Source organism: Oculina patagonica, chromosome 5, assembly GCF_052425735.1.
Source record: "Oculina patagonica isolate OP01 chromosome 5, crgOcupat, whole genome shotgun sequence".
Classification (NCBI taxonomy): domain Eukaryota; kingdom Metazoa; phylum Cnidaria; class Anthozoa; order Scleractinia; family Oculinidae; genus Oculina; species Oculina patagonica.
This window is the reverse complement of record NC_135762.1, coordinates 23228289-23241740: the sequence shown is the minus strand read 5'-3', so window position 1 is coordinate 23241740 and position 13452 is coordinate 23228289. Positions and strand designations below refer to the sequence as shown.

General features: G+C 39.1%; 2 protein-coding genes across 5 annotated transcripts in view; one reads left to right on the top strand and one right to left on the bottom strand.

The window, feature by feature from the left end:
• The window catches only part of LOC144653371 (synapsin-2-like), a 67900-nt gene extending 57002 nt beyond the window's left edge, over positions 1-10898 (bottom strand). The window contains exons 1-5 of one of the 3 annotated variants that reach the window (XM_078513346.1): positions 10323-10898; positions 9743-9803; positions 7610-7701; positions 6484-6640; positions 5657-5746 (exon numbers count right to left, since the gene is read on the bottom strand). In XM_078513346.1, coding sequence (XP_078369472.1) covers positions 5657-5746; positions 6484-6640; positions 7610-7701; positions 9743-9803; positions 10323-10534 — 612 coding nt within the window. In that variant the 5' untranslated portion in view covers positions 10535-10898. The remainder of the gene's footprint in view (positions 1-5656; positions 5747-6483; positions 6641-7609; positions 7702-9742; positions 9804-10322) is intronic. The other 2 variants (XM_078513348.1, XM_078513347.1) reach the window with 2 other exon arrangements.
• On the top strand, positions 239-3975 carry LOC144653377 (metalloproteinase inhibitor 3-like). 2 transcript variants are annotated; one of them, XM_078513355.1, is made up of 2 exons: positions 239-456; positions 3199-3975. In XM_078513355.1, exons 1-2 carry the CDS (start codon positions 345-347, stop codon positions 3741-3743), a joined length of 657 nt encoding a protein of 218 aa, XP_078369481.1. In that variant the 5' UTR covers positions 239-344; the 3' UTR covers positions 3744-3975. The 2 variants fall into 2 exon arrangements, with proteins under 2 accessions (XP_078369481.1, XP_078369480.1); XM_078513354.1 differs by lacking the exon at positions 239-456 and adding an exon at positions 1331-1560.
• Positions 10899-13452: the final 2554 nt, after the last annotated feature.

Here is a 13452-nt window from a genome sequence, read left to right as displayed (position 1 = left end):
CTGTCCATAATGGAGGGTGGAATTCAACTGTATTTACATCCTCGCGAGCTTGCAGATTTCTTCCATACCAAAAATTTACAGTAGTGCTGTATCATTAATGACGTGATCGATTTCCAACCAATGACAGTACTCGGCACTGACGGAAATCCCCAAAGATAACAAAATTGCCTTCGATATCGACACTTCATCTGTCCTGATACAAACTTTATCTGTTTTACGTCATCTAAGTAAATAAGACGGCTGGGAAGGGCATCCGTTTGGAGACGCCATATAGAAGACAGAAAAGCTCAAACATTGAATTGAATAGTCAGTCCTCCTGACAGGACAAGAGAGTCTGAGCAACAATGGCAGCGATTCTTTACTATATTGCGGCGCTGTTCTGTGTCGTTACGGTGTCTGAAGCCTGTAAGTGCGCCGTGGTTCATCCGCAGACGAACTTTTGCAATGCAGATTTTGGTAAGATTCAATTTAGTTGCGTATAATATTTTTGTTTGGACTTCTTTCCGTTCTTGTTCATTTAGGTTCTGTTTTGCGCGTTTTTGCAAGATCTAAGAGCGTTAAAGTCTATATATTCGATATTTCTCAGTGAATATGGAAACGTATTTAAGTTCTTTGGTCAGTGGGTCAAGTTAGTTGTACTTCATATATAACAACCGCCAACATTTCTTTCCATTGAAACATACATCGATTGATAATAGCTTTCTAAAAATGGAGCACAGCTTTCTCCTTTCTTTTTTTTCAAAGCAACAATTAATTATCTGAGTAATTGTTGACTTAAAAGCTGACTGTTATTCCACGCTATGACGTCATGCGTGGTGTAAACATAAATACCGTATCGGTTTGCTATTTTATCTGATTTCTGTGATTTCTGATTTCCATTGCTACTTTAGTCGAAGCACTACTAACGGTCACCCCTCTTAATCAGAAAACAAATCTCCACAACTGCCAGGTTTATTTGTTCAGACCGAACGTCTGCTCATACTTTTTACCCTTATCTGATTTTAAAACCTTCACATAACGGCCAGCTCTCCATAATGGCCAGTTTATTCTGCTCAAGGGTGCACCAGGGGCCGTTTAAAAAGACAGTCAACTGTTGAGACATTGAAGAGACATTCAACATGAGTTTGCAGAGATGTCAACATGAGCTTGCAGATTTCTTCGATACTGAAATTTCAGTACAGTATTGCTGAATCATTAATGACGTCATCGATTTCCAACCAATGACACAAATTAGCATACGCAAATCCCAAAGATAACAAAAATTGATTTCGCCATCGACACTTCATCTGCCCTGTTACAAACGTTATTTGTTTTACGTCATCTAAGTAAATAAGACGGCTGGGAAGGGCATCCGTTTGAAAACGTCATATATGAGATGTAAAAGCTCAAACAAGACAGTCACGGTGAATTGAGTCCGCTTATCTCACAAGGCCTGAGTTTGAGGAACAATGACCGCGATTCTTTACTATATTGCGGCGCTGCTGTGTGTCGTAACAGTGAATGAAGCGTGTAGGTGCGCGGAGGTACATCCGCAGACGAACTTTTGCAATGCTGATTTTGGTAAGATTCTATTCAGTTGCGCATTTTCTTTTCATCTTCAGTCGATGTTTTTGACTTCTTTCCGTTCTTGTTCATTCATTTCCTCTCTTTTGCGCGTTGTTGCAATATCTGAGAACGTTGGACAGGCTTTCAGTAGATCCTCGTTCATTCGAAATCCCAGGGAATATAGTAACTACACTGCAATTCAAGTTGATTGGTAGAACATCGATTTAGCATCAGTTAGTTAGCGAGAAATAACAGTACCAGCCACAAACATCTCTTTCGATTGAAACATAAATCGATAGTAGCCCTCAAAATCTCTAGCACAGTTTTCTCCTTTCTTTTATTCAAAGCAACAATTCTCTGCCTAATTGTTGACTCAAGAAGAAGCGCGCTGTTATTTCACGCTTTGGCGTCGTGTAGATATAAATACCGGTTTCCTTTTTATCTGATTTCTGTATTTACGGAGGGGAAATGCTCAAAAACACATGTTACAATCCTTCCATTCTTTTTATCAGATTCTCTTTTAACCACGAGATTTATTAAGCGTGTTTTACTAAAAGGGCAAGCATTAGAAAAATGGAATAAACATTGGAGTCGTGACGGAATCTAGAAAACGTATCTTGCTAGACAGTTAAGCTGTAAATCCCTGTAATGAGCGACTTTACAACCAAGATTTCCGTCATTTAGACTAATCTATCTCGAAAATTAACTCAACGTTAACCTATCTGTTGACTTAATAATGTTTACGGAAACGTCTGGAAAAGCTTGATATCAGTGAATTACGGAAATTATTGTTCGGATGCCAATATCTTTCCGTACAAAATTACAATAATCGTTTTTGCTCAAAACTTCAACAGTGACCACTTCAAATGCTTTCTTATCGCAAACTCTAATTAAATTAGTTTGGATTTTAAATAACTAATTTTTCCATTGGTCAATTTTTTTTATTTGCTGCTCTGAATGGCAAAGAGCACAAAGATTGATTAAGTCTGAAGCATTAGTTAAATGAATGTACTATTTTTTTCGCATCTAACAAATAAAACTTTTAATTTCCTGCATTAAAAGCTTTCATAATTCTCTCCAAACATTACTGACACAGCTGAAAACTGACAGTTTCTAAAAACCTATTACTACATTCCTGCTTTCCATCAGAAAATCTACTAGCACGTTGGTGCGAGTGGTACACGATCGCCAGTGTGAAGAACGCAGTACTGGCATATCGGACGGTTGGGCCGCGATGTTTACGTTTGATTGACTTGGCAGACTTGCTCTTTGTGTTTGCTAACAAGTTTAATTATCCCAAAACAAAATTCCCTGAAGTTGCCACGATCTTGAAGCAATAAGATGTTTAAATTAGTTTTTTTTTTCTCCAAACGAGAATGATCATCGAATCGGTGTGCACGCCCGTTCACGCTTTCAATTCGGTAAGGTGCAATGAACGACAGGAAATTACATCTCGATTTTATGAAATAAAACACTTATGAACTATACAATCTAAGTGCAAAAAACAATTTCTGAAAACGATTCGACCGATTTTGTCAAATTTTTGTTTTTATGTCCGAAGCAATCCGGACATAAAAAGTCTAAGGAACGTTTTGATGCCAAAATTCGGTGAGAGCACCCTTAAAATAAATATTTACGTGTTTTCTCTCACAGCTATTCGCGCCAAGGTTTTGAGCGAGTCCCAGGACAACAATACCCGAATATACAAACTGAAGATCTTGAAAACCTACAAAGGAGCTACAGAAATCGCCAAGGTCGCTGCAAGTCAAGTCAAAAGCACAGAAAAACGCACGAAAAAGAATAAAGTGGCTCATGCTACGACAGAACTCGACTCTGCAGCCTGTGGGGTGGGTCTTGACCGATCTAAAATCTATCTTTTGCTCGGCTACATTGAAGGAAAGAAGTTGACCATCGACTCGTGCCAGTGGCATCCGTTGTGGACAAAGACCACTGCTCAACAACGCCGCGGGCTGAAGAAGCTTTATGGCCGCAACTGCGCATGCCGAATTGGGAAGTACTGCTTTAAAAGGCCGACCGAGACGTGCGATGACATGATTGATGGTTGTGATGTCCCGGATACTGACTATCGGGTGATTTATTGCAAGAGGGGGACCGCTTACTGTAAGAAGATGGGCGATGAATGCAAGTGGATCATTGCTAAGAAGTCTTTCCAAAAGTGCTTTGAGAATGGAGTTTAACTTGTCTTTGTGAATTTGCTAGTTTTGCTTTTATGTGAATTGTAACCATTTCGTTGAGATTAAAGGAAGCTAGCCAATAGTATACATTTCCTTGAAATTTTGAGTGTTTTAACGCGCTATAATTGTGCCTTAGTAGACATTCAGTATGTTCTATTGGAAATCCGCGAATCTGATTGGTTCTCACATTGTTTTCTATTCGCTGTTATTAAATACTAGCATTGGTCTATTGCAATTCCTGAGTTTTGATTGGTTAACAGGCAATGGTATATATATATCTTATTAACCACGCACGAGGGCCGTACTAGGCGAATATTGGCCCGAGGTCTTGATAGTACGGATTGAGCGCAGCGAGGTCCGTACAAAAAAGACCGAGGGCCAATATTCGCCCAGTACGGTCCCGAGCAAGCTTGGTTAATAAGAGATTTATTACACGACTGGAAACTTTGGGTAGTGAGAATTACTACCCGGTAGATATTGTGGAAAACAATGTGCGGCAAAACTTTTACGCGCGCTAAAAGAGTTTATAAAAATATGAAAATCTAAGGTGGCTCTGAAACCGCTTCGTATAATTTTTTTTAACTTTGCAAAAAGTTGTAACTTAACATGCTGATCAATGTTCAATAATAAAAAATGGGGGTCACCGAGCTCGTTTTTGAGTTATAAGCACTTAAAGTCAAAATTAAGGGTGTTTTTAACAGGTTATACTGTTGCTATAGTAACCAGTGACGTCATGAAAATAATCACAACATATTCACCAATCATTGGGCATTAATTTCATACCATTATTGTAGCAACAACTGATAAAGATTTGTAGTACTGACCCGTCAAAGTATAAGAGCTGGGATTTGCTGGAAACCGTTACCAGCCACCTTAAGGCACAGTTATTCTTCATTTTTGGCTAAAAAGTGCATAAATGGTAGGGTTTGTACTGCAATACTTTAGAGTGTCTATTAAAACAATTAGACTACTCGAGTAGTCTAAGTTTTAAAAAGAACATGATCGCGCACGCGTCGCCCTTAATCTTGACTTTTGGCTTTAAATAAAATAATAACTGGACTGGCTCTTAGTCTCATGCATATGTTAGTTATCAAAGTTTTTCTCCACAAACCTCGTTCTTATTACTGTGGGCAAGAAAAAGAGATAAGTTTCCTTTATGATTGCCGGATTTACCCATTAGATCCCAAAAGGTATTAGAAAGTAGTTTCTGCTTTCAAGATAAGTATAATGTGAACCAGATATAGTTAAGGAGAATAAAAAAACATCAGTCAAGAGACAGACTTATAGCATCAAAATCTGTACCGAAGTAGTACCGAAAAATTAGTCATCGATGATTACCATTAATGAAACGGGAATTTCAGTGACGGCCGATTATTTAAAGATCACTGTGAATCTAAATGGTTTAGCAAATGTACGAGAGTGACGACTTTAAAAAAATAAAATGACGATTAAACATTTTCGTAATATAAAACTAACAACTTAAATATGATATATGTTAGTTTACAGACGTTAACAATCAGTGCTGGAAAATCAGAATACGAACCCATGCCATGCAAGCGCAAAAACGCACTGAAGCAAATTAAAAAGCGGCGTTTGGTATTCGAAGTAAAATCGGGGCAACAGTCGTTTCATTAAGCTGGAGAATGAGATGTGGTGGATATGAAAAGATAAGATGCATTTCTGAAATCATATCGATTCGTCGATTTCAAAACAGATAAATCGGTAGGCCTTTGTGTACCAATCGTTTATTGGAAGTCACTAAAATAACCGCAACTACCAACACAATCCACTATTATTATTGTTAATTATTCGTTAATTATAAGTTAAGGCTTACTTTTGAGACCAATTTCAGGTTTATTTTAAAGCATAAAACCAATTATCCTACCAGCAGGTCAAAGCGTTTCTTCAATACTCACCATTTCCTTGTAATTAGGATAGTACGCCTGTTCAACCAGCGGGAATTCATCCTTTCCCAGTCTCTTCTGGAGCTGAATGAGTTGCGCAAACTGGTAACGAGAAAATAAGATTTCAAAAAACATACAAGCGATACATACTAGTTATGCAACGCTTTCGAGTGGTATACTATGGAATATCCCACGAGTCACTTGTATTTTCTCGGTATACACACGAGCCTAAATTTCATCGAGAATAAGATCGCGGCAGAGCACGATGGGAAGGTTGAGTTGAATACCGTCGAATATACAACGGCTTTCCTGTATTCTGATTGGCTGTATTTTCTATGGCATGGTATAAATGGTGGTATGAGCATTGCTTCTTTTGAGATGAATGTGGATAAATTAATATTCCAGTTTCAGAGCAAGCCTCCGGGTTTTAAGCTCCCCTGGGGTAAGGGCTCATCAGACAGCCGGTAAGGAAAACAATACTCCGGTTATAAGGCCCCATGAAATAACCTCCCTTAAACTAGCATTGTCGAAACACAACAACAACACTCAGTATTATGTAAAGTCAACACAATAATTTATGTATATTGTCCTTCAGTAGCATTTTTTCCAAAATAACAGTATTAAAATTCGAATGAGGCCTAAAACTACTGCAAAATTAAAGGCTAAAATCCAAGCTTTCGCCGATCGACGGCATTATCAGGGATAGAGTTTTTATCGCAGACGTTTAATCAGTTGAACGCCCCCCCCCCTCCCCCCCCCCAAAAAAACCTTTCCCCCAACCCTTGTGTTATAGCAGGGATTTTACGCCCGGAGAAATCGAGCAAACACTTTAAACCTACCACCCATGGCTTCTCGGCGAAATTGTAAATCGATACTAGTGAGTTGACACTGGGTACGTTGCCAAATTGCAACCCAAGAAGAATGCTCCGGTAATCCTCTCTAGGCCCAATGCCCCGCACGCTCTGCCGAACAAGAACGAAGTCTGGACGAAAAGACCTGGAACAAATGCTTGTAAATTAGCGTATGAAAGGAGTGTGTGTGTGTGTGTGTGTGTGTGTGTGTGTGTGTGTGTGTGGGGGGGGGGGGGGGGGGGGGGGGGCTAGAGGCACGGTGTCCTAATGGTTAGCGCGTTGGACTCCAGACCGATCAGTCTAGGTTCAAGCACTGCCCAAGTTGGGGTCATTGTGATATGTTCTTAGGCAAGATGGCCTAAGTTACTTTACTCTCATAGAGGCCTTCTCTACACAGTTCAAAGGATGGATAGCGATATCTAGCGGATAAATCACTATCCAGTGGATAGCGCAGTTAGTTTTGTTCACGTTTATTAATTATTCCCAAGATAGCGATTTACCTCCGAGCGTTATCCACCCTTTTAAAGGCCGAGCTCAGGGGTAAATAAATAGGTTCCCAGGAACAGTTAGGTCAAAATGAAAAGTGTACTAAGTATTTTACAGTACTGAGTAAACTCAGTCTTGCTAACTGAATTTACGATAGACTACTGGGGGTCTATCTTTAGTACACCTGACCCTTTTATAAATTGTTGTAATAGACACTAAGTACGGCTGCCCAATCTTGTTAGCCATTGGTGGTTATTTTGGGCAGCCATGCACTTTACTTTATTTTTATTCTTATATGTATTGTATTGGGTGCAAATAAAGTTGTTGTTGTTGAGGGTGTCTTTTAAACCAATCAAAACTTTCAGCATTAAACACGTGACCTGTGGGGAAACACGAGACGGTTGTAAGGCAAGAGTGCAATAAAGATTGTTGTTGGCTGATTTCACAGCTTGGCTTTGACTGGTCACAATCAGAAAACACTAGCTTAATTGAGAGCACTTTAAAGGTTTAAGTTATGAACCAGTTGCAGAGCGCAGGCCGGAACGAAAAGCAAAAGTGTACACATAATTATTGTGGAATGTTGTCGCTCTAATCTACGTGTAGTTCAAAGTAATTTTTACTTCTTTACCTTACTACAACAGTTCCCTCGCGAAAGACCTGGATATCCACCATCGTGCCGCTATCAGAATACGAGGCCAGATTTAGGTCTGCAAACTGAGCCTGTGTATAAAGAAGAAGAAAGACGATGACACCGACCAGCGAGAAGTGCACGTAAAGGGCTGGAGACGCGTTGCGTGTCGGTGACGTCACAAAATTTCGCGCCAAATCGAGTGAGCTGGAAGGAAACGCCTGTGTACTGGGTTGAGTAGTGCCCACTCTTCCCACTTGGTTTTTTATCTCTCTCGGTACCCGCGCGATATCTTAAAGGAAAGCAGGCACTGCTCGCATTTTACTGACTCGGGTGAAATATCGTGTTTTCATGATTATAGCCAGAAGCTTGCTTTAAGCCTACTTTATTATCCTAAAATCGGAAGAAATCATCGCCAAAAGTGATAGAAGCAAATAAATAAACAGACAAAATAACGGCAAGAAAGGTCCAACTGTTACAAGGAATGGCAAGTTTGATTTATTGACATCCTGTCAACAATAAATCGCATTTCATAAACTGTAATCCATTTCAATCCTTGCAATCCCGCACTTTATCTCGAAATTACTTCTTTTGTTTTGCTGTATAGAATTTATTATTCAACTAAGCTGCATATTTAGTGGCACTTGCCGATATAACGTGGAAATAAGCTGAGTGAAATTTTGCTGTTTCGGCAGGACAGTGGCCCTTAAACCTTGTTTTTTTCTTAGCTTAACACAAGCTCGAAATTTTTGTAGCACTGTTGATCAGATTCAGCATCAACGACCGTTTGTTAAGTTTTTTTTTTCGTCACCAGGTGTCCACCAAACAACCGAACAACCCATAATCGATTGCTCTGTGAGGGGCTTTTAGACAATCAAAATGTGATGCGTAAATTTACCCTGTTAAGTTTTTGTCGATTATTCAGTCTGAGAAAGTTCGAGTGTGTGTTTTATGGTCGTTCCTTCGTGATCGATCCAAATACGCCTGAATGGCAAGCTTGTGCGGTGCATTCTTGAAATAACTAGTCTCCATTTATAAAGAACAAAGTTCCGAGCCATTTTATTATAAAGATGGAACTGCATTTTACGTCTAGACACCTTATGGTCCCCCTGCGGTCTTGGTGTAAATATATATGGCGGGAAAAAGTGGCCGGCTGCTCATCGTGGCGGGAAAATAGATCAAAGCCAAATAGGGAACTGCCTTCAGAATTCTGATTGGCTGATTTTCAAGTTAACCAATTAATCAAATGTTCTCAAAGCTGTTCAACTTTTCAATACGTAATCATTTTAAAAAAATACTTTCAAAAAGAATGCACATGAAAAAGGCTTTGTGTAGTAAGATCTTTTTGCGTTTCTGCTCGCGTGATAAATTTATCACCGTGAAGAAAGAAAAAGCATCAAAAACCACACTCATTAAGTTTTTCTCGATCAATCGCAACTTTGCAGGATATAACCAGCATTCTGTAAAATTTAAACATGCAAATAGGTACGAAATGTGCGACTTATTAATTTTTCACGGGAGCAAATTCGTACTTTCGACCTAACATTGGTGCTTACCTCATTTATTAAAAATCACACCTAAATTTTAATAAGGAAACTATTTTTTAAGGCGCTAAATTATATCCCAAAAATGGTTTTCGCTGACGCATTTTTTAGCAGTTTTAGTGAAGTTCGCACAAAGAGCGGGAACTAAATCCTAATTTTTGGTTGTCGCTTTTTTTTTCATTAACCGCGCTGACATAACCCAACATGACATTTCTTAATTTCTATATTTGTTCCAGCCGTCCAAACCACATCTATGGCTAAAGATAGCAAATGAAGAATAAATGAAAAACCTCAAGCGAGAGAAGAGTCGTGTACAGGGCTTAAATCGAGGTGGGGGGATTTCTAATTAACAGCGTCCGTTGTATTTGAAATGATCCTGGCGAATTTAGACCTCAAGAACCCAATTACAATGAAATGGAAATTTTCTGAGGGCGAGATTAGAATATAAAAGGTAAACAAAACAGTCTTCTTCCGTCTGTAGACATTTTTATTCACTGCGTGTCGCCCCGAAATGATTTTGTGTAAAGGCAGTGAACACTTAATAACTTTAATACAAACATTATAAAGTGGCAATAAAAATATAGAATACCTGTTCGACTCTCACGTCGTAAACTCCTCCATGAAGTTGCCTTCCTTTAAATATCTTTGCCCTGTTGAAAACAATAAAGCTATTACTTACCTGTCTTCCCGAAACGAAGGCGAGAAAATATTAAACTCGGTTAAATAAAATCCAACGTTACAATTTTTTACGGAATAGACTTTGATAAATGAGTTCCAGGTACGATTCCGGCCTTTAAATGCTTTATTTTAATATATTTTGATGTTGGAACAATTTAAAACAAGTCCCGCTTGTAAACTGTTACTTTTACACAAAATATTCGGGCAAATGTTCGGGAAAAATGGAATTGTGCTCTACAAACCGAAAAAAACAACAACATTAAAATGCCGCTCTGTGTGAAAAACTGCGGTAGGTGGATAGCTAAGGAAAACGGCTGACACAATGTTGACATCTTGTAATTACGATCAAAAACTGCAATCTTTGATCTTCGATTCCTGCAGAATCTAGTTAAATTTACACCAAAAAAAATCGCTTGATAACAGGAATATATACAGGCAAACTTGTATCCTAGCGAAACGAGGGATTGGATGACATATTCAATGGCGCTTACCAGTCAGTATCCGGCGAGTCGATTACAAGAAGAATTTTCATCTTTTTGGCGGCGGGTGATCCTCTCGGCGGCATAGCGGACACATCTTCTTTCGAATCGGTTCTCGCGCTTGTAGTTGAGCTGTGACTAGTTGCGCGTTCGTGGTCTCGATTTGGGCGTAGGTTACTTAAATTCACCCCACCGGAGATCTTCAACTTCTGCAAAAACTCCATTTCTTCACGCGCGCCTCACTTGAGTTTTGTTTAAAATGCTTGAAGACTTGTGTAAAATTCAAGATTACGCTGAGAATTCCTCAAAACATACGGTTTACGCCAAGTTATTATGTTGTATTCTTCGCTTTCTCGTTCAATCAGTGATTTCCGCTGGGTTCCAATATTCACACCATGGAAATTAATCCACATCCAACAAGCCAGAACCTCTTGAAAATTCTTTTTAAGTCAATATAATGCTCAATGGATTGTCCTAGCAATTGCTTGGACAAAACCCAGCGATATAAGCGTGTTGTGTATTTTTAAAATATTCACAGAACACTTGACAAAACGCACCTGTTTCAAAGAAATTACTGAAAGACAATACTATTGTTTGCCAGCCAATTGACAACGGCGATAAAATCATTGCATATTCTAATTCAAAACAACGAGCAAGCATTTTCTCGCTTCCATTAAAAGAAAAACACAGCATGAAAACCCTTTTTGAAGGCTTTTAAGCTTGTCAATAGCTTGATACAACAATTCAGAAAATTTGTAACATTGCTGGGTGCATATATTTTCCTAGCGTGTTTCACGAAATATTCGCCGACAGGAAGCATTTCAAACTATCATTTGACAAAACAAGATTGACACTGGTACTTTAACTATTTATTTTATTTCGGCAAAAGGTTAATTGCATTTAAAAATGGTCCAAACATTGTTTGGCAGTGTAAAAGTTTTCTGCAACGAGCGTATTTGAAACTGTTCGTAATAAAGCTTTGATGCTGAAAAGTAAGATAGCACCTTAAAATGACTTAACTCAAGAGTTTAATTAGCGGGTAGATCATTGTTAAAACAGCCGACCATTTTTTAATTTCTTAACTCAACAAAAGCGTTTTTAAGACGATTTTTAGTGTTCGGTAAAACATCTCGAGTGAGGGCTGATCTCCATGAAAACCAACGTTGCTCTGAAAGATTTTAAAAGCTCTTTTCAACACGATTAGGAAGTTTTTAACACTGTTTATGATAGAACGCTCAACTTAAGCACGCGATGACTATTTAGGCCATTTATACACCACGACACCAAATTTTAATGTACAAGTTAACATAAGTTTGTTTAATTATACAATTAAATTTTTGTTTTCCAATCCTTCACGTTGTTTTTCTTTCCCGGAACGGTTTAGTCACGCGCGCATTACGCGATCACACGAGCGCACAAACGCGCACGTGACGCGCTTACACGAGGCCATTTTAATCAGAAAAATATAACATTTACTGGATTAAGTGGCTTCGTCTTCACATTCGCTTGATAGATACACATGATGTACCCAAGTGGAAGATAATCGACATCACTAGGGTTTATGATAAAGAACAAGGGTGCAAAGCACAAACATATTCGTAATGGCCTGGCAAAACGAAGAAAAAAACGTAGCGCGCGCATGTTTACCCAGTGTTTCCCAGTTTTGCCACACGGGAATCATTGTTTCCAGCGTCAATTTTTTGTTTCTAAAAAAACAAAATTTGCTTCTGCTACACGGCAGAAACATTCCGTGTTTTCACGCGACATGGAAACATGGCAAATAAAGGAAACATTTCCTCGTTTCCTCGTTTTGTCAGGCCTTTAGTGTTTTCTCCCGCGAAACTCACTTACCCGGAAAAATTACCCCAAAGGTAAAAAAAACATAAACGCCTTAATTATCTAGGTAAATTAAAACCCTGGGTAAACCACAATCCAGTGGAAAGTGCGGTTTGTTTTGTTGACACTTATCCACTGGATAGCGATTTAACGGGTAGACAACGTTGTCCGCACCTTAGAACAACTGGGCCCAGCTGTTCTTCCAAAGGATACTTATACTGGAGAAATCACGTGAACCTTGGGGGCTTTTTAAGCTTTACACCTGAGCGGCTAACTCGACCATCGACAAGAGGGTTCTTTCAATCATCACTGCTTGCAAATTTTTCGTTGGTCTCTGCCGAGGAGAAAAAAAAACGTACAACAATTCTACGAAGTAACTAGTCTACAGCTCCTTTAATTTTTCCTAAATGTGAGCGCGAAATATTGACTTGGCGGTGCAGTGACTCGGGGAGAAAAGATTCGCGTCTGACGGAAAGAGTCAAATTCATAGGGAACATTTACAGTCAAATGTATGCCAGCCAAGGGTCTGTTTTGGTGAATTGGTCGGCGGACAGAGGATGTAAAGGCCAAACCAAACGGAGACGCAAGAAGACGCAAATTTTCAACTTGCGTCCACCTGCGTCTCTATTTGGCCGGGACTTGCGTTGACTTTACTCAGGTAAATTTGTGCATGAAGGGGAGGTGAAAATGGCCGTTTTTATGCTAGAGACGTTAAAGCCGTCGTAGACGTTAAAGCTGTCTCGAGACGACATAGTATAAAAACGATAAATAAGACAGACGCCTTAACGTCTGATGGCTTTAACGTCTTTTCGTAAGCGTCTGAACGACGTTCTTATCGGACAGCTTTAACGTCTCAGACGTTAAGGCCGTCTAGTATAAAAACAGGACGTCGTTAACAAGTATAAAAACAGTAAATAAGACAGACGCCTTTAACGTCTGATGGCTTTACGTCTTCGTATCCAGTGTCCTCCGACTGTCGAACCCAGTCTTTTTTATATTTTTTTTCTGAAAAGCTGTCTACTAAATGCGTCCCGTTTTTTATACCAGACGCCTTTAACGTCTTAGACGTTAAAGACGTCTAGACGACATAATCGTCACTAGCATAAAAACAGCCAATAATAAGACCAATTGTTAGACCCATAAAATGTCTTATTGGGCTAAAACCAAAAAAAGACCAACAGCCCAAAACGTAACACAAAAGGCCCCTTTTTTAACCCCTCAGAAAGTTATTACCAAAATCTTTCAGCCCAAGTCACCACAAAAATTTCTCACCCTCAAAAAAACCCCTCAGATCGCAAATATTTTT

Coding starts and splice junctions, on each gene's coding strand:
- LOC144653377 (XM_078513355.1), top strand. CDS start 345: ATGGCAGCGATTCTTTACTATATTGCGGCGCTGTTCTGTGTCGTTACG. Junction 457..3,198: donor CTTTTGCAATGCAGATTTTG/GTAAGATTCAAT, acceptor TTTCTCTCACAG/CTATTCGCGCCAAGGTTTTG.